The sequence below is a fragment of the Varroa destructor genome, unplaced genomic scaffold (genome assembly GCF_002443255.2).
Source record: "Varroa destructor unplaced genomic scaffold, Vdes_3.0 BEIS01000004.1, whole genome shotgun sequence".
Lineage (NCBI taxonomy): Eukaryota > Metazoa > Arthropoda > Arachnida > Mesostigmata > Varroidae > Varroa > Varroa destructor.
Window position 1 is genome coordinate 12,608,421 of NW_019211457.1, and position 24,747 is coordinate 12,633,167.

Here is a 24,747-nt window from a genome sequence, read left to right on the forward strand (position 1 = left end):
TCTGATCTTAAACAAGCTGTAATGTGATGAAACACGAAGAGTCACTCAAAGCAACTCAACCGCTATAAGGAGATGTTTTTATGGCACTAGATGTTATTATAGATATTACACAGACTGATTCTATGTAGACATATATATATATATATATATATTAACCAAAGCGTGGATTGGAAATGCCTTATGCGTACCGTGACAGTTAGCGATTAACTAAATTGAGACAATTGGCCCGCTCCTGCCATGTGAGCACCCCACTTGTGCTAGTGCTTGATGTTGCATTCATTGCAGCTTCCGTTACGAGAAGCGGATATCTGCCTGTACACACCCGTCGAATCAGGCACGGATTGTTAAAACCGAGAGAACGATCACAATTAGCTAATGAACAAATTTTAACGGCGCGTACGAAACGCCAAGCGTATTCCGAGCAGTAAGGAAGGAAGAGAAATCTCCCACTACTATTCGCGAACAAAAAAAACAGAATCCTTCGGCGAATTAGCTAATTACAGGGGTACTGGGCGGACGATGAGGGGGTTACACTTTGAAGGAAAGAGAGGGGAAATGGGCGGTGGTGGCGAGTGGTGGAGAAGTAACTGTAACTCGTTGAACATCCAGGTCAGCCCACCAGGTTGGCTTTCCTTTGCTCCGCCACCTTTAAAGCTACTTTTTTTGCTGTGACGAGCCTTATTTGCTCTGAGTCAGTCTATGCAAGCCTGGACGTGCAAGCCTGTTTGTCAACAGTTTTCTTGAAAAATCTGTAATAATGCTACGATTGTATAGGAACTACTTTCAGTAGCATACGTAGCATAATAAACCAAAAAAAAAAAAAAATTGACTACTAATAGCATGATAATTGTTATTGTAAGTTTGAGTAAAATGGTGGAGGTAAACGGTAGGTGGACGTAACATCTGAGATTTGATTCGGCCTTAACTATCTTTTTGTTAAATCAATGTAATACGAAAACGTGTCTTTTACAAATTTCGTTTATTTAAGGCCACAAAATGACGATAAAATGTTACACAAAAAAAAAATAGAAAAAAAAAACCGTCTTCGCTACACTGTCATCCGTCGCCTCACTTCTATATAGCAAATGGAAAATTAGTGCTTCTTTCGAGCCATAGTCAATTTTTAGACTTTTCAAGTATCTAAGATCAACATTCTATCAATTGTTACGGCAGTTTATTCAATGAGTAATTATTTTTAAGCCTTAACTTTGTATTGGCCAGCTCAACTGAAACATACGATTAGTTTTTGCATCGATCGTACGACTGCCATTTCAATCTTACTGTCATCATCACGCCATAAAATTATACCCTGCCAAAGTAAAATCAGGCACGCAGGCCGCCTCGGGCGAAAATATTCATCCGCTTACTTTTTATTTACGTTTAGCTAGAAGTTGGACTTGAGTCGTGACGCCTAAATGGGTAGGACACTAGGTTGTGTTGCTAGAGTATAGGCTGCTAATATGATTGCATAGTTTTTTCCACTTCGTTGTGTTGTGATATGAGTTCAATATGGTATCAATAATCAACTTTTTAACGCCTGGTTTATCCCTTCGACGGTTCTCCCAGGTTAAACACTTTTCGCTGGTTCATAAAGCGGGCATTTGAAAAAAACGTACATCACTACTTTAACCAAAGATCTTGCTGAAGAAATTCTTTTTGGGCTTTTTAGTTGTAGTCACATATTTTGGCGCAGAGCCTCCAAAAGTACCCGAAGGGGAATAACCATCTGAGTGAATATTGCTAGGAAGTGACGGGTATAACCGGGAGCTCGGTTGTGTAGTGTAGAATGTACCTCTGGAAGAACTGCTTCCAAAAGTTCCGTGCGGGATCGGATACGAGCTTCCATACGACGACGGGTATGGGGGATAAGAGGAGGGCTGTGTCGGGTAGAGAGCTGGATTGTACGAAGTGGGATACGGGAGTGAACCTCGTGAAGACGAAGAAGAAGAAGATCCAGAGGATGATGCGGGATATCTTGAAGCGTAGTTTGGCCCTGGGAAGTTGAATGTGGACGATGGTGCTGAAGGTGCATAGCGATTACTATTCCGCAGACGACGCAGCAGGTCCTCGACCGTCGTTGATCCTGATTGATTCTAAAATATTACCGGCATGATTATGTGTATCAATAAAGTAAAGGTCAGTTCTTATGGGGAATAAAAACGTAGAGTCGAATATTGGCATTAACTGAGTTGGGTAGTGAGATCGAATTATTCGTCGAACGTTTAAAAAACATGATATACCTTTTATGTTTGAGCAATATATATGTCGCGACACTTATAGTAAGCTTTGCAAAATATTGCTGTGTTAATATAAATTAAGAATAAGAAGTTAATATACTGAAGAACCTAATATATCTGAAAAGTCCTTAGCTGTATGTCCTTAGACATATGTACCTGCCAATAACGACTTAGTTACGGATAACACTGCAATATAATAAGCAGCAGCAGCAGTAGTTCTGCACATAGTTACATTAAATCTTATGGCAATTTTATTTTATACCTACTTACCTTTCGGTTCTTGTATTTATTAATGAGGTCATCAATATCTGATGAGCTGGGCACAGGCTTTAGTGTCGTAAAATACCGCGGAGCGCTTGGCTGAGGAGTGGTATATGCCCTGCGCGGCGGTGCTGTTACAGAGGGATAGGTACTGCAGAAAATACATGAGATTATTTTAAGCCATCTCCCACAGAACCTACTGCTTAGATAACTTATGTCACGTTTTAGCTTGGAATAAATATTGCTATTTATTGTTTTGTGCCATGGAGAAACACGGAAACGAGCAACATTTACTTCGGTTCTTCACCGAGGATTCAATTAAAAACGTCTGTTTCTATATATAATTGCAGGACCATGAAAGGTGCTACTGTACCTAGAAAGGAACTATGTCGTCTTTCAATTCGACGAAGCTCTTACCTTTACTTTGTAGTTAACTGATGGTATTCAAAACAACCGTTGCTAAGCGTATTTAATATATAATTGAATTTTTTCGATTTAAATGTGAAGCTAACCAACTGTCGTAGTGGGGCTGAAGTTTTATTCTCGTCATGCAAACACTTGTTTAGAAAGCGCAGCCTTGAAGTTGGGCAACAGGACAGCTCTGTGGCAAGCTGTACTGCTTTTACAATAGTTGAGTGAGACTGTGGAGTGTCTATTTGAATAGAAAGTGGATATAATGCCTCCAATTAAGATTCGTCGTCCTTTTGCCACTCGTGATCCAAATGCGAACTTCATTCTAACACTTGCAGACTGAATAGTGCCTTTCAATGCAAAAGGTCTTGTAATCTCCAACAAGTTTAAATTCTTGGTTTAAATCAAGAAAAAACGATTTCAAATATTCGTGCAAAATTAAAATTCTTGACAATCATTTTGTGGGCTATTTCACCTTCAAGACAGCATTAGAGCCACTTGTTTGTCCATCGCATCTCAAGACTAGAACAGAAGCTGGTTTGCCTAGGAAAACAATAGTACAGGCATTAATTTGCATTAAATCAAAGCTTAGATGGGCGTAGCTGAACATCGGAACAGCAAAGAAGATACCGGCCTATACGAACTGGGCCAGTGATCGAAGACCATATAATAGAACCGCTTGCACTAGCTAGGCGAGAGTTACTATCGAGGAAAGCTTCTGTTGACGTGTGATCTGTTATAAATAAGGACGTGAATAATGTCATAGCAAAGTTCTGCAGACAGATTGTGGATGCGGGTGGCCCTGTGGCGACTTTTCTGCAAACATGACACCGTAAACGTGTAGGGCTAAAAAAAAGCGTGCGGTTGACAGATTCGCTGTCAAGTTAAAGCCCTTGCGGCCAGAGTCAGTCCTGTACGCGCTATCTGTGTCAGTGCTCTCCACCGCTTGTGTGGCAGGAAGATTTTCGCTCGAAAAGTTATTGAAGAAAACCTTTCGGCCACAACGACAGATAGTTGAGTGCTGTTGTTATAGCTACAAGGCCGCTAAAAAGATCATGTACAACGTTGCCAAAAGGGTAAAACCTTTTTTAGGGCTGAAAACTTTAAAAACCAAGAAGGGCACGAAACACGAAGTTTCGGTACGAACTGTTACAAACCTGTCTAAGGGTCGCGAAATGCGACATCGCCACCCCTCTACCATCTTCTAGAAGTCACAACCTCCGTCGCAAGTGAGCTTCGTACATTCGCTACAGGATTAGGAGCAGCCCCGTCCTTAAGGTCGCCAGAACGCTCGGAGCCACCAGTCTCACTACAATAAACAAAAGTGGTTCTATTCTCTTTCCAATAGAATCCTTAATAATATGTAGTGAGTCAAACTCTGGCCAGATGGGATCGGGCCCTGCAGGTTGCCAACGGGTTGAGGAGAGAATCGCTCGCGGACCAGCGACTGGAGCCAAACTCAGTCGAATCAAACATTTCAAGATGCTAAGGTTCGCCTAGTGGGACTGCGAGGGTATGTTGTCGCATTTTGTCTCTTGGGCACTGTAACGTGTTGACCGAAACCTAGGCTACAATTACACTCGCTTTTTAGGGATTTTAGCACTTACATTGCTTTCTTCAAAAACCGGCGCTTTGCGCCTTAGTGACTGGGTCTTAGTTTTCTATAGTGACGGAGTGAATGATCCTTACGTAGCCCTAGTCGAAAATAACATAACTATCCTAAAAGGGCCCAATACCGGTTTTTAGCCTTCATCTGAGGATACAAGATCGCAAATAACGGTCCTCGCTTCTCACGATAACAAGGATCTTTCTTTTCAAAAAAGAACGTCATTAATTTTTTTCACGCGGATGTGTAGGTTCAAGGATGTGCCTTATACACAGCCGGCAAACTATGACACCAGCGTCGCTTCACCCTCGGGCGTCACCCGGACGCAATAACTAATTGCCATGCCGCATGTACCCTCTTACTTGAAAGTTACTGGTTTCAACTTTCAAACGTCCAGTATCAACTTACGGAAGTTATGTAAGTTAACCTCCTTACACATGATTCTATTCTGAAACATCACTTAACTGCGCTATTATAGTTATTTTCGCTTGCCTGCTTCCGTACTTTCCATAATTTCGGTTCCCTATTACAAGCATTTTACTGTATTTTTAGAGCTAAAAAAAAACATCGCATCCGCATATTTCATTAATTTTAAACGTTTTCTCAGAAATGTCCATGACCTCCTATAAAGCATAAGTTGAAAAAAAAACGCCTCATTCCTGAATCCACAACGTTGTGTGTATCAGTTTTGCACGTGGGCTTTCTGTGTGAAGCGCCTAAGAGATGATTAAACTTGCTCAAAATTAAACAATAAGCAAGATCTTACTATTGAAGCCCGGCCCAGGGCTACCCACGCAGGTAGTGTTGTCACCCTATTTCAGCACCAGACAATCATCGCTGAACATTTCAGTAAGGCTACCAGACTGACTTGTGTCCTTCGCTTCGCTCTCGTCTCACTCCTGATTTAACTAATCAGTGTATGTTCTGTCACTTCCAGTGTCTATTTTCTATTTCCCTATTACATTGCTCGAGTGACCGGCTGCATCCTGCGGTCACAACCTGCAGCTCTATTACAGCTACACTGTACCAATGATCGTGTTCTTCGACTGACATTAATCAGTGCTATCTTTTTTGTCCTACTTATGTTTGCCTCTCTCCGCGATTGTATTGTTAGTACACATTGCACGTATCATAAGTTGTTTAAAGAAATAATTGACCTCGACCTCAAAAGAGCCAGTATGAACCAAACAAATGTTACTCTATTTCTACTTACGTACGTAAAGTTGACTGCAACCCCTACATACGGCGCCAGTTTGACGCTTTACGTTAGTCAAATACACTGTTACAGTTGTTCCCGCTCTCCCGATGAAACGCGCTCGTAATCCCGATACTATGTCGCATTAACGCCCGTGCAACTATTTTTATCTGTTCCCGAATTACCACACTGACATGTCTTTTATTCTATTACACATTTATCGATTCTCAGCAATTTCGGCAAAGTTGAGAATTTATATCCGTAAGCTAGAAAAATGCCAAAAGTCCAAATTTGCCGTCTAGGTCAAATTAGGTGTCGACATTGTGGCACCTGAAAAGTTTTAAAAACAGGAAAAAATCGTGGCTACTGCTTCTTCAAGCAGCGGGATATGTACAGTTTGGTACGGGCCATTGGCAACATTAGGACGGATGTAACAAAGGGCAAAACCCTAAGTGGATTGAATTGCTATAAAAAGTCCAATTGCCAAAATTTCTATTTCGTCTTATGAGAGAAATTATACGCTGGAAAAGCGTTTGGCCAATCAGTTCAACCGCAGATGCAGTTCCCCAGACATGGATCCTAGTTCCGATATAAGGATGTATAGGTAAGGAGGATAACCAACTCAAAGCGATCCATTTCGACGGGGATATCGGGGGTCCGATGGACAGACAGACAGACAGACAGACAGACAGACAGACAGACAGACAGACAGACAGACAGACAGACAGACAGACAGACAGACAGACAGACAGACAGACAGACAGACAGACAGACAGACAGACGGACGGACGGACGGACGGACGGACGGACGGACGGACGGACGGACGGACGGACGGACGGACGGACGGACGGACGGACGGACGGACGGACGGACGGACGGACGGACGGACGGACGGACGGACGGACGGACGGACGGACGGACGGACGGAAAATTAGTAGTAGTAGTATAGGTTCGGCATATAGATAAATAGGCTAGCCTGACTCAGGGGTCATGCTCCGCACCCCTTTTGCCGTTTATTTTACTAATCTTATTTGTTACTGCTACACTTAGCTTAACCTAAAAAACGTGCCTTCAGTATACACCAATAATCACGCCGCTTCAATTGTTCTGTTTCACGTAGCCCGCTATCCTTTGACAGCCATCTTGCCTTAGGATGACTAAATCAGGCGTGATTATCAGATCGGTAGGCTACGATCTTGCGTACAGGATAAATCAAGTTGATGTTTGATACTATGTGATAGTCATGCATTTCCAAGCCCGAAATTTTAATTCTGACTAACATCTAACCACAGTTCCAGTTAAATACATGCACATCATTACATGTTTTTCCGTACATGCATAATTTATTCGAAACTGCTTGAGACGAAAGACTCTTTATAATGTTCTAATAGGGTTCGGCATTTGTTAAAGAAGCGACCTCGAAAAAGCTACTGCGGATGGCAACATCCGTCTCTGTTGACGCCAGCCAGCCAAACGTCTGCCCCATAGAATGCCTAACAGCGATACCGGATGTAAGACTCGAAACTGAGATATATTGAACGAAAAGGTTTATTAACTTGCAACCGTATGTGCGAGCTACCGTGAAGGTTCTTAAGCCTGTAGACGAATAAGGTACTTGCACATGTTTGGTCTTATTGGTTTTGGTCTATCTGGTTAAACAATGTTCTCATGTCGGCATTTTTGTCGAAGGTTGCCATGAAAGCCGTCTATGCATATGTAGTGATCGATTAAGTACAATAAAAGCATCCAACTAATTTTATTTGCTGAAATTAAAAATAAGCGATGATTTTTAAACTTTTTTCAGCTGTAGCTGTTGCTGTAGCTGTATTCGTTTCGTACTGTTTATACAATTTCGAACCATATCTCGAGTAACCATCTTAACTTAGATCCTTATTTTAAATCCAACTTAAATTTAAAGGGAAAATGTTTCCAACGCAGAATAGGCATATATATTTGCTTCGTATATAAGGAAAGGAGCAAACATAAGTTAGAACACATAAAGAGCTCGCTTCTCTTGGCGAAGCTTCCGGGCTAAAATTAATATGTTATTTCACGTTTCATGTGTTTATCGCATTGATAGTATGGAGGATATATGGGTTACAGGTGGTCTATCGAAGCGAGTAGAAATGAAATGAGCAGTTTGTAGGCACGGGGTATTTCACACAGGGAAATATTATGTCCTCGACTTTAATTCCGAGTCAGGTTTATTGATCGTTTATCTATTGCAAAAGTTCATTCCGAAGATTGAATTAATTCGAATTGGCTGCTGATGAAACCACGCGGCCTCGTCTCACCGTCATGGCCGGTGTTGTACTAAAAAGCTGTTGTAGGCAAACCTGAACAGATCTTGAACTAATTGAGCTAGAACAATGATTTTTTTATTGTTGGAAGTACTCTGTCTTTACATACCTGTCACAGCGCTCTGGCAGCTTGTCGACAGCCACATCTGCGTTCCCACTTGTAATTTCCTTATCCGTCGCTTCTCGAAGTAAATCTATTGTGGGGTATGCTTGCCAACCAAGCGCCCTCGAAACCATCGAAAACCCCGTTAGTAGACGGAGTTAGATTAGACGGATTGGAACCAACGTTAGATATTACTTTGCTCAATCCAAAAGCTAGTTGAGGCATAGCAGAAAAGCCTGGCGCTGTCATCAGATAGCCAGACTGTATGCTTTCAATGGCCAACTCGAAATAGCGGGCTATATTCACTGTTTCAATTTCGGCGAGTAACTGAGAGTAACAGGTGTCCCTGATGTCCCTTGCAGATTCTATCATCACCTTACTGCCGAACCTATTCGAAAATGCCACCGAACGTATTTCGCACCAGGATGATGCTCCTGCTCTGATTAGCGGTACACATTGAGTCATGCTTCCTCTATAGCGACCGCATGAAGTTTCCGCATGTATAATACACCACACGCGCTTCTACCGGCCCGAAGTCCACTTATGGGGGAAGCATTTTTTTTAGTTTCCGCATTTTCAGCATCTTGGTTATCGTTCTGTAACATGTTACATGTGAAATGCCATCTTCTGGCCAACAGAACCCTTAGCCTCCAAACCCTATTTTCGTGAGAAGTTCCTATGACTTCACCAATATCCTTGTCCTTCGGATACTGACATCTAATTAGAGCCTCGCTGGTCTCCGACACTGCATTCCTCCGCTCTTGGAACCTTATCACTATTCACGCTTTCATGTTCAACGCCTTCACTAATTTTCGATGAACTCTCGCTCCGCTGCAACCTTCGAGCAACAAAGACCGGACCGCTGAGCGTCTGACTCTGACGACTATGCGTAAAAGCTAAAAAAGATTCTCCTCCTGGGGTAAACTCTGCCAATTTTTAGTTCCTACTCCTTTTTCTTGTAGTTCCTAGGAGACTAGAGTATTTACTGAGCACATTTCATCTGCCAACGATGTACAGCTCCGGAGTCCGCCGGATTGGCTCGTAGTCATCGCTCGTCTACTACATCTCAATTGGCTTCCATTAAACGACAGAATATACGCCTTTGATATCTAATTCAAAGAACTATGAATCCGTCTCATTTTTCGCTTGACAATTTTTGAGTGAGAAGCGTTGACTAATGTTAGACTGATGAAGGTTATATTTGTAGCGACCGCATGTACAGCGAAGTAAACGAGAATGAAGGCAACCTACCTGTAATCCGTAGTTTTCGCAGGTGTCGAGGTCTTCGTGCTTTTTACAGACCCTGAGCTTTCAATTTCGCCCAAAATATGCAGCAGTTCATCGCGACTCAGTTTGTCCAGGTGTTCCGTTGAAGTCGATCTTCGCGCTGTCAGCAGACGAGGACAGGAGAGTAATGAGCACTATGTCAGTCATTAGATCACCATAACTTTGTGCGCAGAATAATTCTAAATATATAAGCCCATATGGAAATGGACCATCTACCAAAATCATGACCTCAAATTGCGTATAACATTTCGATTACTACCCCACGGTTCCTTCGAGTAACAAAAAGGAGAGATCTGTGTAATTCGCAATATCCGCGCTGTCTTCTACCGTTTCTCCTATAGTACATAGCATAATCTCAGTTTGCCTGAACCAGCCTCCAGTACAAGGTCAGTGCATGTGAAATTTCTCTGCAAATGATAGCTTAGTCTTTCTTTTGGCCTTTAGTTCTATTATGTTTCATTATATATGTAGTACCACGCTTAATCTTTTTTTCTCCGTTCAGTACTTTTCGTGTTTCAAGTTCCTTGCCCTCAGACGAATTAGTCGATCCAGAACTTAAATCCCAACTACGTTCTGTCTCAACCGAATCCATCGATGTCTCCATATCGTAGCCTCGGCTATTTATTGGACTTCTCGTGCTGCTACTACTAGTTGAATCACCCTCCGACGCATATAAGCACTGCGATGTGTTGTGAAGCTTCAATGGTTGCTCTTCGCCCTCAACTTTCGAGAGTTGATCAATTTTGATATTGTCGCTATTTCTGCCTAGAAGACCTTTTTCTTTCCGCTGTGTAGTGAGTGGGAAATGCCAGCGAATCAGTATAAATCGTAAATCAAAACACATTTCCGGAACGGGAAAAAAGCTTTTGTCAGCTCGACATTTTCTCCGAGCTGGAATATCTTCGATTTTTGTGCTTCAATTCATCGACTTTCGTTTTTCCAACGGCACAGTGCAGTGGAAATCATTTCAAAAAAAAAATTACTGAAGTAAAAAAATAACTACAAGCTATTCCGTTCAGGTGGTGGGGGTAGATTCGGCTCGAACTGCATTTAGACGCCCCAGTGTTCACCATATTTCGGTGCTAAGCCCATCAGACTCCCCCAACTCCGGTCGCTTGACGTTTATTTAGGGGATTTCTCACACGGGCTTAAACGCTGTGAGACCTGTATCGGATGAGAACGCCTCAAAGCGTGGTGTCATTGTATCTGTACATTGATTCGGATAGACTGATAATACATGTTCGTTTTCTACGGCGAACCAACTGCTTAAATGTGTGGTACTTGTTATGGATTATTAAAATTTACATTATTGAACGTCGCATTCAGTTATGTTGCTATCCTTTCAGGGCGATCCCTTGTTTTATATACATAAGGACAACAGTAATAATAATAATAATAAAATATTGATTTTGGTAAGCTTCGTTCCTGTGCATTGGTTTTTGCAACTCTTGCATAATTATGCGACAAAATTCAAACAATCAAATTTATTTTAATTGAAAAAGCTCAAATAAAACTTACGAGGTCTTGCTCGCAAAGCATCCTGTGCGCTAGTCAGTACAGCCACGCCTAATAGCCATGATATAATAAGAGACCGAGCTCCCATCATAATCTGAAAAAGTTACTAGGTTAACTGTGAAACGAACTTTACCTAGTAAGAAAGATAGAGGACATATTCTGCAGTTAATTATTTGTCTGTTGAGTGAGTCTCAAGAGCAGGGACTACGACTGCGGACGCAGCTTGACCCGCCCCACGATTCAGGCATCAATTTTTGCAATTCGTGACGTTAGCAATCAACGATTGCCAACGTCACGAATAAATTAAATACAACTAGGCGTTCTAACAATCGTCGTGTTAGAGAGATACAGATGACGTAGACTAGAAACATAAAATACAGACTCATCGGAGAACGGTACGCCACAGAATCACATATATACATGCTTACCCATAAACGTGCACGGCTAAATGTGCTATCTTCTGTGACATCTCCAATTCAACGGGGAACATGAAATTATCAGTGTTACGCTGACTACACGCAAACAATACACGGTAAACAACGATTTCAAACGTATGCTTGCGGCTGACAAGGAAGCAAAGGCAAAATTTGAATTTTCCCGCATTTTCACTATCCGAGAATTATGCGACACTGAGCTTTTCTTTCTATAGTCGGATCGCCTATAGCTACCGTCAAATATCACACTTCAGTTAACTTGTACAAGCAGTATAATCGCTAATGGCGTCTAGCTGACGCCTCTTATTAGAACTGTCTCCTAGATTAGCGCCTTAAATATGAGAATTGAAATGGTGTCGTTTGATAGTTGGTAGTTCGGCCCTTAGCCTATGTATCTGCCGTCGTTTCCTGACGTCACTATTTAAGCGCCCATGAGCAAGCTAGTCAACCGATCGCTCACGTAATGAAATGTCCCTGCTAGAAGCTGCGTCTATCGTGGCAAAGACGGGCCAGGCCTTCCGCGCTAACGTAACGCACAATATCGAGCTACGCTTACTGTTATACCAGTCAGTCCTCGATTATGCTGCACAGCATAACATATGTCACTAGCAAAAACGCTGTACATGTTAAAAGTAATAGAGAAATTTTATCATTTATTTATCATTGGAACAGAGATGAGCCGAGGCGGAACGTCCTAGCAGCCAATCTACGATTACACGCTTATTTCCCTTCCGTGTTCCGAAAGATGTGTGAAGAATTTTCAATAGTGACTTTGGCGTCTTATAGTAGAGTGACTTAGTTATATACGGAACATAATAACAAACAACAACAACTCTTTCGTGTCGTGACACGACGACTTTAATGGTATGAAACATTTAATGTAGATATCATTGATTTATTAGCACCTAAAAGCAATATGTTTTCAAACGACGGCAAATTTAATGGCCGCGTTTATGATTGGGAGGTCTAGCCCCTCCATATTTCAACCATAAGGGTTGCCCAGAGTCAAGTTGTGAAGCAAGGTTTATGTCTGTTGCAACGTTACAGTCTTTTCAGAAATTGATTGGCTTACTTTTAGACCGATGTTCGTACACGTTCGATTATCCAAAAGCACAGCACCGAAGCAATTCACACTCGTTTACCAGTCGAAATGTATCAAATATAAATCACACAATAAATCAAAATGATCTGACCGTGAATCCTTCACTAGGTTTGTGCGCCAGGCCTTTGGATGCAATCGGCACGTACTGCGCGGATATTTTTACGCACACTCACTCGTGCCGACTGCTAGATATTTCATGGTTAAGACGACCCCAATCAGATAGTCCAACAGACGGATACTGGGACGCTTTATATATCGTTTCGTCTTACGCGAAGCAATTCCCCCCCGTCTCGAACACGCTATCCTTTCCTGTCCGTTGTTCGCCATCTCAATGAAAAGAAATACGTCGACAACGATGGCTAGATAAACAAGAAGAACCTAACTGAGAAAGGAGGGGAACACTCCACGTACGTACATATAAACAGCGTCGTGTTCTTCTCTTTGTTGAAGATCAAACCGCCAGCCAGACTGACGGCAGACTGCCGTGATATTTGTGTATACCGGCGACGAGCCATAGCAGCGTCGCTGCAATTCGGAGCTGTTAAGGGTTTTTTTGAGCCAATGAATGCTGTCGTTGGGTTGAGCTCAGAAGTCACCCCGCTTCATAAATTGATGTCACATAGACCGTCGCTTGTGTGTATTGGGCCTGCAGTTCGACAACCGCTTGGGATATCGAGATGCCATTTACCTCTACAGTAGCCAGTAGTTCATCTTCTATTTGTTTCGAAGAACCAGAGAACAGTAAGAAAATCTCCTATATATTTTGCCTATTTCGTTTCTGTTATCGCAAAGCTATCATAGAAAATCCTGTTGAAAATCGACCAAAATGGCTCAAGGGGCTACTTTGATACATCTAAGTTTTTGATACAGAAATTTACGACCGTTCGAGAGAATAACATATTAATTGGCATTTGGATCACTGAAATAGGTTTTAACGGCTAGTCTTCTTGACACCTTCCCACGCACTTGTACAATCTGAATCTCTTCGCCGTTTTGAGCCTTTGCATCTTTAGGACTTTTAGTCTGCGATCATTCGAAGGTATAATTTTATCCGTATTGTTTTCTATGTAACGTGTTTTTGAGTGACACTTGACGCTTTAATGTACGGTTACTAGTAACAAGTACTTTGCGGACTGAAGAAATGATTGCTTTAAGTGACCAGTGTGGGGTTTGGGCATCAAATCGAAGCCATAATCGTCGTATATAGTGGCCATATTGAGCGAGCACGAACGCCACTTCTAAACATGCCAAAGAATTCGTTGAAGTATCCCTGTTCAGACCTGCCATTTTATGTATGTACGTGTGTAGCAGTGTTAATGATGACAACGCAGCAAATCGAGCCAATAACAACAATTACACATCCTGATAAGGAAGATGGCACAGAAACTAACCCCGCGTGTGCTTTATATACATCATGTCATTTGCTGATTTTAGGGAGCCACACTGGTGAACGTTTTCTACACATATACGTACACATATCTAAGTAACTTACGGCAGGTAAAACGAACATTTTAACTGCAATTGTCTGTACGCGACTTCTGACTGGATAGGCTTCAACAGAACAGAAGGCAGGCAACAGAAACAATGACGTAAGCCAGAGAGGTTGTGGACTTAAATTTGCCAAGCAGAACTAACGCAAAGCCATGTGTAATTGGCTGAGTTTTAGTGATCCATTCATGAAACTATTCGATGTAATGGTTAGATCGAGTTTAGATCTTGGCTAATTCTTGTTGCACAATATAGAAGAATTCTATGTTAGACCGAGGCCAATCTGAGGAATGCTACTAAACGACAGTTGCATATTTAAAAGCGATTCTTTAATCGTTCCGCGACAAGTTGGACAATTTGTCCGAACTGTGAATTCCAACGAACAGGGAAATTCAGCCTAAGAAACAAGCCTAAGATGATTGTACTCAAAAACCTACTTTTCCGTGCTTCCGTCTCAAGGTGATCTAGCAAGCCCTCGAACGCAACCTATTGTAATGTGATGCGGAGACAATCGCATTCTTTAAGAATGCTTAGTTTATCATAGCAAAGTAAATATAGATATAAAAATCCAGCTTCAAAGGGAACATTCGAATATGGCGAGGCGAACCCGACCAAGGGCCTAGTGGTAACTTCTTTAAAAAACAACAGGCAGAATCTTCTTAATGTAGTGATTCGTTTCTGCTCGATCTCATACTACGGTTTATTTTTCAGCTTAAGAGCTTCGTGTTCCGAACGGCAATATCTTTACTGAAACAAACTATATCATTTTGCGATCGAACCCGTCTCTGTCTTGGCTGGCAACGTTGTGCTAGTCTTGATGGACTATCTCATTGTGTCTGTGTTCCAGTTGTGCCTTATGTTAGTAGATCAGACCCAGCGGAATCAAATTAATGTGGCGCCATCTATGTCTATGACTATAATTATTAATACCTACAGGCTAGCCAGACTGTACGGGATGCTTTCATCGACCCGCTTCTCGGACTGCTGTCAGATGTATGTATTTTCATTGCTCTTACTCGCCATTCGTCTCTGTTTATTATATCATGATGAGGGCAGAACTCCCCCTACCTAGAGGGTCGAATTGTCATGGTTAGATTGCCCTCTTGGGGGTCATTAACAGGCTCTCCACCGTTCAGTTGGATAAGTGAGTCGACGCTAAAATTACTCAAAATGGCTGACGCCGACGAACGGGACTAGACAGACAGGAGAAGGTTGGGAAAAAGAAAAAAAAAAAAGGATTTCTGGGAGTTGAATGATACTCTAGAGAGTTTTGCAGCTTTGGATACGCTAGTGCTGTACGATTACGCAAAGCTTGATGCACAGTACTAACGATTCCTACATGCAGAGCTCTACAATATGTAAATTAATGGAGACCTGATTAAACTGGTTTTCTGAACATTTTTTTTTAATCTCAATCAAGCTATTTTGAAATACTGCTAACTAAATATTTGCACAGGCAGAACGATAATCTATCAGTTATTGTATTGGCGTTCTAGGAGTACACCTTCAACCTCTGGAACCGCTGTGCTGGGTTTACGTTTTATGTCCGGAGCTTATATACTGAGCTGGCTGAGTCTCAGCCACATTTCAAAACATTTGTAATTATCAAGGCCGCCTTACTGTACACCTTGAGGAGCCTGAAATACAATACTAATAATCAAATTTATCATTTTAACATGGCTCCATCAAAAACTTATCATATGAAATCAATAATCGCTTGTAGTAAAAAAAAAAACAGCGAAATTCATTAGCAAAACAAGAAGAACAAGAAAAAATGTAAAAACAAATAAATACAAGGTAAAAAATAAAAAATTGCTAATAAGCAACAAAAAACAACATTCGACAGTGTTCCCTAACGTCCATGAATTTTTTGAGTTTTTTTGCCCGTTCGCCTAAAGTTGTTTTCGTTCGTTTTTGTGTAAATTCAACGTGTGCTAAGCGATTTATTTCGACCTTTTATTTGGTTCCATTTCTTCGTATGATAATTTGTTGCTTTGAATAAAGTTTTTGTATTTTTTTAAAATTTCATACCTTTTTGAAGGTTTGAATTTGAACGTAAACAAGATGCTAAATAACAGCGTGGAAGAAGAAGAAGCAAAAAGGGTAACGGTAATAAGGGTAACGGGTAAAGGTAAACGTAATAAAATTGATTAAGTCAGCCATCAAAGCAAACGTTGTTTGCTGAGGAAAAACTAGGGATAAAAATTCAATAGATTTCAATAATGAAATATTAGCATTTGTCAAGCAACATTCATATTTGTATTGAGACACATAAATTATTTATCTAGTAGCGTATTTAGATTGAAAAGCATGTATGTATATGGTGTATCAAGTAAGCGCCTGTATTAAAAATTCTTCTTTACACATAAATATAAATAGTCATTTTATTCAATATAGGCGCAATTCAGTACTGGGTATCGTGAAAAAGAGAAATTATTGAAAATGGGTATTTTGTAACTAAATGAGTTGAATAAAAAAAATTCGGCCTATGTTAAAGGTGATTGAAGTTGATCCGGTGGAAAGTAACGCGGCGGTCAGTAAGACCGAGTTAATTAAAAAAAATATCACAACTCTTTCTTAAATGGGCGCTTTAGTCAATGCTTCCATCACCGCTCACCATACAGCTAACTAGATAACTACTTTTCGACCAGCTCTAATCCGAATCTACAGGGTGCAGCACTTAAGTTAATGTGGACTTCGATAAGACCAACGCATTGGAAATTGCACACCAAAGAAGTGGACGGTGTGGATTTCAAACTTAGTTACTACTATCCGAAAGTGCCTTCTACACGGTCCTTCCGTTTCGGTCAGCACCTAACGAAAAAGCTTCGTCATGAATAAGGCCATCATGTCATTGTCCATGAAGTCGTTAGTAGGTGTACGTCATGAAAGTAAGATACATTTTCTTTTAGGGCAACGATTTAACGGTGTTGTTCGCTGCTGAAATCGCTCAAAATGAAGCAGCATCTCGCCTTCTCTGATGAATTTTTTTTTAACTTCGATGCAAGGGTAAACTAGACAGGTAATGGCTGGCTTACTCATCATTCAAAATAGGTACACATTATGGCTAGAAACAAATTGTCAGCTAAAGTTTACGCGTGGAACTTCTGTACAATTTTTCTAGTCGATCGTGCCGAAGGGGCAGCTATCTGGCCGTTCCAAAAAAGAATAGAATTAAACAGCGTCGCCCATGACGACAGTTCGGAGCGTTAGATAAACGCCTAATGCTATCGCTTAACTCGTGCCGAGGTGTCCGTTAAGCCGAGTGATTGCACCTGAACTAAGAAAGCGATGCAGCGTGGCAGCAGTCTAACACGTAAAAACATGGCGGTCGTTAGATAAAAACATTCCGACAGAAAGCGTTAATTGAATGAAGGTGACTGATAAAGATGTTATTACTACTCATTTTTCATTTCTTGAAGTGTAGCGTGACCAAACGAACTTACATTTGATATATTTGGAATACTTTGCTATAACTTGCAGGCACTCCTTTTTGGCTGATAAGGCTCGTTGATGCTCCGGGAACGCCATCTACAAATATCCTGAACGATTCAATCCGTTGCAAACTTACCTTTTATCCTATTAATTGTAAGTCACGCAGTTGTATCCACCTCAAATTCGCTACGATATTTCCTCCGCTATATTTCTATGCTTCAAATAGCATTTTAAAATAAATTTCTTTGCCTGGACGTTCATCTTAATCAACTCATTACTCCAGTTCGGCAGACACTGAAAAAAACAATTGAAAAATTATGACCGTTAGACAAACAGCGCAAATGTATATATATATATATAGGGACACCCTATATATATACATACATATATATCTCTCCCACCAAAGTATCTGCTAAGGATGCAAATAAATATGCTTTCTAAAAGAAATAAGTATTCTGTAATTTGGAACAAATTTTTCCAAGTACCGCTGACAGTTAAAAATTTCCCTTTGAGTATTTCAGATAGTAACAGTAACTATTAAAGATAGCACAGACGATGTCGCTTGAAAATTAATTGATAATCTTTAGAAGACACTGACATTGTTGTTCGGTTGAGTTTTGTGTTGCAGTCAAAGACGTATGGGGCTCCTTATATTAATGAGATTTAATATTAATAATTTGTTCAATATCCTCATTAAGGAAGAAAACATAGTTTTCCAGCGTCAACTCGCATAAGACATGACGTCTTGTGAAACGCTAGTGGCAAGGAGCAAGCGATATAAACCATAGCGAAAATCATTAAGGTATCTTCAATAACGTTTCGGCAGATTTTGAAACCACGAAGATTATAGTATGGACAAGAAAAGAGCGAGTTAAAATCCTATAATGAGTGATCTTTATCTGGTAGAAGTTGCCATCTTAAGTGGAAACGAAAAAGTAAGACGTTATATAAAGACGACTTCCTGCTGACCTGTTTAGAGGGGAAGGCTACACAAAAGCTAAACGGTCTACAAAAGATCTCGCCGGCCAATTTTCAGTACAGAGAACAAAAACGCATATATATACATATATATATATATATGCAAATGACGCTTCCTAAGGCCGTTCTTTCGCCGGAAGCAGTCACATAGAGATGGGTAAAGAAATTGATCAGGTCTGCGACGTTTAGGATTGATGAACGCTTACTGGATCAATCCATTAATCAAGAACTAGAACGCACAAAGTCAAAATAGCTACCCATTAGCGTCCGAGGAATGGCTTTAGAACAGAGAAGCTGACAACCAAAGGTCCAACCGAGAATATGGGCTCAAAACACGCAGCGGTAAGCGTATCGTATCGTATCTTTACACTGTGAAACATCATCTTAAGAAGGTCAATGGGAAATTCGACTCGAAAGGCCTCTCCAAATAATCAAACATTCACCTATAAAATTTAATAGAAAATAATAGATTTTCTTTAATATTGAATTAGCTAAACCGCAAGGTAGTAAAAAAATTGTCGGGGACGTTTGTCTGACCCGAACCAGCCATTGCAGACCTGGTGAAAATTGTGAAACTTTATTTAACGACATTGCCGTTTTTGCCCGTAAAATAGGTTTCTCTATTTGCAGGCGGAACAAGCTATTAGCCGATACTTTATTACTATTACAAGTTTGTAATGGATACTGCAGCATGGCATATTGTTATTAACCTTCTCGGGAAAGCTGAGAAAGTTAGGATGTGCTTTCCAAGCATTCCTATTTAACAATAAAAGAATAGAAAATACTGGCTCTATATTTTATAAACAATCGCCTCCATGAACGGCAGTTATTTGCTATACTGTAAGACTTTCTCAGATCAATCACCGGCACCCAGAAAGCCCGCATAAAAAGTCTACCTAGACTCAACGACGAAAAAACACTGGTCGAACAAAGCAACAAAGATGTTGTCCGTATCGTTTCGCATATAGGATACACTCGCATAGTCGACCGTCGATGAAACGAGCAACCAATGAACTTGGTACGAAAATAATACTAAAGTGTTTGATAATGAATAATACTAAAATGTTCAGCACTACCCAATAAAGCCTAGCAAAGTAAAAAGGCTGTGAATACGATCTCTAATGGTTGTTGCGTGTGTGCGTGCAATCAATGGGCAGCACTAGAAAGGTACAACCTAAAAAAAGATAATATTAAGGCTCAGAGCAGGCCTCAGAAGAAAGAACGTAAGTCAATCTCCAATTATTGCGAAGATTGTTGCGGACTTCTTCGTAGATATATGCGAACACTATGCTTTCCATACAGTATAGTTAAATCGAAGGAGCAGACCCCCGAAGCCGTACACTTTTAAATATTCGATTCGTCCCAAATATAGGAGCACGCCTAAATTTCTTGAACCATACACAGCTGCTTTGAGTATTATATGGAAAATTCAAGCGATGAAAAGAAACAGCACTCTCGTATATGTGCTTTAATAGTTTATCAGTATTGCTTGAAACGTGTGTCATTGAGAAAGCTTAGTATATTCATTCTAAAGAAAAACCTTTGTTCTAATTTAGCGTAGGATCCTGGGCTCAGGTTCGTAAATCATCACGAATATCTCCTCTTGTTAGCTAAGACGTTGACTAGGGAACCAGGTTAGCTCTAACCGTTCTATGAGGATGGCAATAGCTCATTTTCAAACGTTCCCTATGCGACGCATAATTCTCGACAAAACTCACACAATATTCAAATGCTTATTGCGACTATAGAAGGCTTTTCACACAACCATTTTTCATACAGACCTTACGATAGTATAGTATTTCTGCATTCAAGAGGCATTACATAATTCGGGGATTAGTAAAGGATGCTTTACTCATACTGTAAACAATTCGGTTTCACCTTCCCAATACGTAAAAACGTACGTGCGCAAGTAACAGAATTAGCGTTAACAGTATTTATCTGTGCATTGCATAATGGTAGTGTTGTTGAGCAAGGCTTGTGGTGCTATTAGACACACTGGAGAGCGAGCTTTGCCGATCCCCGATAATGGCTAGCCTCATTATTAGCTCGACGTAAAATACGCTAGACGATGATACAACGTCGCTATATAATAACAAAAATAGAAGACGATATATATATATACACATATAGGCATCGGATTTGTGCAAGCGCAACCCAATAAGCGAGGCACAAGGGAAGGGCAGAACCGAAAGGGTCTTGGTCAACAAATAACCCGAATATCGGTAGACCACCGTGCGGACATAGTCTTATATAGTCAGAGAACCAATAGGCCCCGCGGACTAATACGGCAAAGGGAATAAAAGCAGTGGTGGCATAGAGTGGCGAAGCCAAATGGAACCTCGGGGCTCCGGCCCCCAGATCAATCCCGAGGCGGAGAGACTATCCCGGCCATACATTCTGCTGATACGCGTTGCTAGTGAATGGGACTGTGGCTTGAAATGACGTGAAATTACAGTTAGCGAGTCAAAGGAAAGGGGACGGAAGGATGACGGCGAAGGGAACGTCTCCATGCTAGAGGCTGGACCTGCGATGAGCAGTAGAAGCGAACCGTGGGGGAGCGAGTCGGCTACAGGACAGGGACAAAGGCTAGATGGGGAGAATCGAAAGAGGAAGGGCATTCCAACGGATCGGGCGAGGCAATCCGAGGAGAAACCCAGAGGAGAAGAGAAACGAATCAATACATCTTGCAAATTTAATTTGTTCCAAAGCGGCATATAATGTGTTCGTCATGGACCTCCACTGCTGGGCGACTGCGGCGAACGTGGCTGCTACATCGGCTTTGGCTGCCTGGGATGGTTCCTGCACACGTTGCTCAGCCGAAAAACACAACTCTCGTTGCTTTCCTTTCAGAGTTTCTTGGCTCTGCGTTATAGTACGAAGTTGATCAGCTAAGAGAGGCTGCGTCGCACTCTCGCTAGACCTGAACTCCGCCCACTTTGTTCTCTCTTTCCAAGCGCCTCGAAGCTCTCTTGTTGGGTTCCTGTTCCTGAAGCTCCGCCCGAAAACCGCCACACTCACGATGACAGCAGAATGCGAAGCCCCGCCCACTGCATCCCCAAACGAACGTCCCGGGAAGCGATCGGAGTGAGATGGAGCGAATCGCAGAAGCAAAGTTGCCGAGGGTTTTCAGCTGCACACACACACACACACACACACACACACAAATACGGTGGCGTATGCGATGCGATGCGATGCGATGCGATGCGATGTAGAGTTCGAAGCGACGCAGGACCACAGGCCGGACTATGGCTTGAACTGGTTGTAGGGGTACGGAAACCTGAAGGGCAGGAGGAAGGACCATAAGGGAGGAAGGTCAGGCACGCTGATGATGCTTTTGATGGTAATGATGATCATGTCTGCTATAGAAGAGATAATTTACACTGGGGTGCAGGTGCGGCGACACAGGAAGGAAGAGGTTGTAGAAAAGAGAGGCGACGAAAGAAAATCGAGGGCAGCTGCACGGACAGTCAACCATTGCCTCATCCTGATCCTACTCTCAACGTCCCGGCCCGCCGAAAATTGGGCACAGAAGGGGTGGAAATGAACGGAAGCGAGAAAAACTCCACTGAAAAGCGTTCGTATAACGGTATCGCGTCACTGAACGCAAAACGGACTTCGACAACAATCAGGACGCTAACCATTGCACTTACATCATCGCCAAAAGGGCCAGCATGGGTCACCAATACGCAACACATGCACATTGCAACGACGAGCCAGACGGAGCAAAACGACGGTAACCTAAAACGACGACAACGATCCGAGGGGCAAATGGGCAAGGAGCTAAGGTTAGAAAAAGCCGGGAGAGAGAGGGAGAGAGAACGGAAAGATTGAAGGTGGATAAGCCAACAGACAAGGTCCCGAAACGATGTCTGTTTATCCATAGGCACAACAGCTGCGGCCGCAGCGGCGATGGCGGCAGCAGCAGCAGCTATAGCAACCATATCAGGATACAGCGGCTTCGGCCAGAGTTTGATTCTGTGGCTACTTCTGCTGCTCTTGCGCCAACTCGCTGCAGAAGGATCACAAGCTGGCCAGGAGAATAAAGTCCTGCTATTGCCCCGTTGTTCTGATTTGCGTTCTTTGCTCTTGCGTTGAGGTATAAATTGGCTGGCAGCGGCTACTTACACGAATAGTGATGCCCAGCGACGCTGGTGCTGTAGCAGAGAACAACACGCAAACACGCACATATATACACAGACACTACGTAGCTTGCTGTAACCGACAGGGGATACATATATAGAGAGGGAAGGACACAGGGATCAAAAGCGACGTACGTACATGACTAGTATTACCGTCATCGCGAATCAGTAATGCACAGAACACCGCTACCACTACAGGCAACTAACACAAGCGGACCCTGAATCTGCCTACAATCCACCACTGCGTCTTTGTATATCTGTGCTTCTGTCCGCTAACACCAATTCGGTAGTAGTAGTTATTATACCAGTGGATCCACGGGATCAACACTCATACAGAGGAACACACGGCCAAATCCAGCCCCATTTAGGAACCTCCCCTTTTGTACCCCGATCCTCCCAAGTCCCCTCGGATACATACACATTACACACGCCCACATGAGTCTTAGACACACATTCTCTCACACTCTCCCTTACTACCCCCGTCGCTCGTGTACACACAGCACACACACACATACATACGCCTACACGGACATACACACACATACGCACACACACCCACGCGCATCGATCAGATACTAACGTTGAGCCGGCTGCTGTGCCGCGAGCTGGCTTGCAGACATCGCTGCCGACCACTTCCTCCCCCAGCCGGCGAAAGCCAGCCCAGTGAGGTTCGGGCGGAGGCCGCCAGCAGCAGCAGCAGCAGCAGCAGCAGCAGCAGTAGCAGCAGCAGCAGCAGCAGCAGCAGCAGCAGCGGACAAAGAGACCGAGAGGAAGAAGACGACGGGTCGTCAACGCCGCGCGAGTCAGCCCGAGCCGCGAACCACGGCCTGGAGCAGGACCATGAGCATTTACACTTAGACTGTTAAGCTAACAACATCTAACATTAACACCAGCGAGATCCGAACAAGAGATCCGAACTCGTGGCGAACAGAGCTTGTGGCTGTGCTATAGACAGGAATAGGAGCTTCGTGCGCGGAAAACGACAACCAGCAAGCATCAAGCGCCCAACACCGAGCAAAGCAAAACGTTGACCCAGTGAACGAATCACTTTTTAGCAGTTACCATCCTTTACTAGCAGCAATTACTATAAACTCGAGAAATATATTTAGAGCTATGTGACTATGTGCTTAGTGAAGGATTTGCGTTGAGTCCTCTACAGTGAAATACTTCGCCAAGGGGTTACAGAGTAGGAAAAAAGGATAACCCTCGAACGACGCAAGTAAACAACATCAGGCGACTTAGCTAGCATAGCTTGCTCGAGTAAATAACAGCGAAGTTGGATTCCTCTAACAGATAGAAAATACTCCACAAGACATTTCCAACACCGGGGGTTCAATAAGACGAAATAAGCACTAAAACTGAAATCTATCTACCTAGGGCACAAAGTAAAAGGGAGTTTGCGTCACAAGTTTTGCAACAGTGAATCAGTATTACGAGAAAGTAATTACCGTTGTTCAAGGCGTAAGGGTGCCTAATTGAGAATAATTATTATTTCCGACGAAGGAACTGCACTCCGCAGAGAAGTTGGCCCTGAACTGTGATATGGATCTTATAATGTTAGCCAATTTGTTGACTCGTGACTGGCATTAATGTTGCGGTTTGCAGCTGGAAGATATCGAGTGATGGGTGTACGGCGTTTATTATTAAATCTGTACAGCTCATGAGTTTTTCGCAGTTAGCACAGTAAACTCTCGGTATTCGGAGTCCACACGAGGTGCTTCGAAACTCTACCTTGTCAGCTTTCTTTATTTCGAAGTACGTCGCGCAGAAGCCGTCTATTCCGAGGCAGCTCACTTAAACAGCTTAATTGTGAATAGAAAAAACTACGGAACATCGTTCGCTTACACATCGGAGATCCTAAATACTGCAGCTGACCACAAGTGCTTAACACAAGCGGTGGGTCAAAAACTCGTAGGTCTGAACAAAACTGTGTCGTTTACCTATTCCGTGCTCAAGTGTACAGTATTACGACATAGCCATGCTCTTCATCGTTTAATCAGATATAATACGACTTCGCTCAAACGTTCGTTGCACGTTTTTTCATCAATTAACAATTTATTGTAGGCCAGTAAAAAAAAAAACCTCATACATTGAAGTGCCTCACAAAACAAGGTTCTACGATCTAGTTTTCACTCAGTACGAATGTATGAAACCTTGCCAACCTCATTTAGCCGACAAACTATAGAGCTAGAGTAAATAAAGCCAATTTTTTGACTTCTCTACGATAAGCAGCCATACTCCAGAAAAAGGGTCCT

The 24,747-nt window shown here is 42.3% G+C and overlaps 3 protein-coding genes across 9 annotated transcripts in view; 1 reads left to right on the forward strand and 2 right to left on the reverse strand.

Annotated features, from left to right (window-relative positions):
• The window catches only part of LOC111250475 (uncharacterized), a 67,087-nt gene that overhangs the window by 5,646 nt on the left and 36,694 nt on the right, over positions 1–24,747 (forward strand). For 2 of the 4 annotated variants that reach the window (XM_086988997.1, XM_086988998.1), the window contains exon 3: positions 17,424–17,528. Coding sequence is in view for 1 of the 4 variants with exons in the window: in XM_022805802.2 (XP_022661537.1) it covers positions 13,130–13,193; positions 17,424–17,528 (169 nt within the window). In the remaining 3 variants the exon portion in view is untranslated. Of the gene's footprint in view, positions 1–11,737; positions 12,215–12,914; positions 13,194–17,423; positions 17,529–24,747 lie in introns of those variants that run through there. The other 2 variants (XM_086988999.1, XM_022805802.2) reach the window with 2 other exon arrangements.
• Positions 963–12,734, reverse strand: LOC111250476 (uncharacterized). Of its 3 annotated transcripts, none has more exons than XM_086989002.1 (5): positions 12,544–12,734; positions 10,920–11,010; positions 9,366–9,501; positions 2,508–2,649; positions 963–2,093 (listed from the first exon to the last, which is right to left on the reverse strand). In XM_086989002.1, the coding sequence occupies exons 2-5, from the start codon at positions 11,005–11,007 to the stop codon at positions 1,626–1,628; spliced, it is 834 nt and encodes a 277-aa protein (XP_086845128.1). In that variant the 5' UTR covers positions 11,008–11,010; positions 12,544–12,734; the 3' UTR covers positions 963–1,625. The 3 variants fall into 3 exon arrangements, with proteins under 3 accessions (XP_086845128.1, XP_022661538.1, XP_022661539.1); XM_022805803.2 differs by having other exon boundaries at positions 12,423–12,728; XM_022805804.2 differs by lacking the exon at positions 12,544–12,734 and adding an exon at positions 11,345–11,491.
• The window catches only part of Rpp21 (ribonuclease P protein subunit Rpp21), a 53,305-nt gene continuing 46,104 nt past the window's right edge, over positions 17,547–24,747 (reverse strand). For both annotated transcript variants that reach the window (XM_086989005.1, XM_086989006.1), the window contains one exon: positions 17,547–17,669. In XM_086989005.1, the coding sequence (XP_086845131.1) occupies positions 17,562–17,669 (108 nt within the window). In that variant the 3' untranslated portion in view covers positions 17,547–17,561. The remainder of the gene's footprint in view (positions 17,670–24,747) is intronic.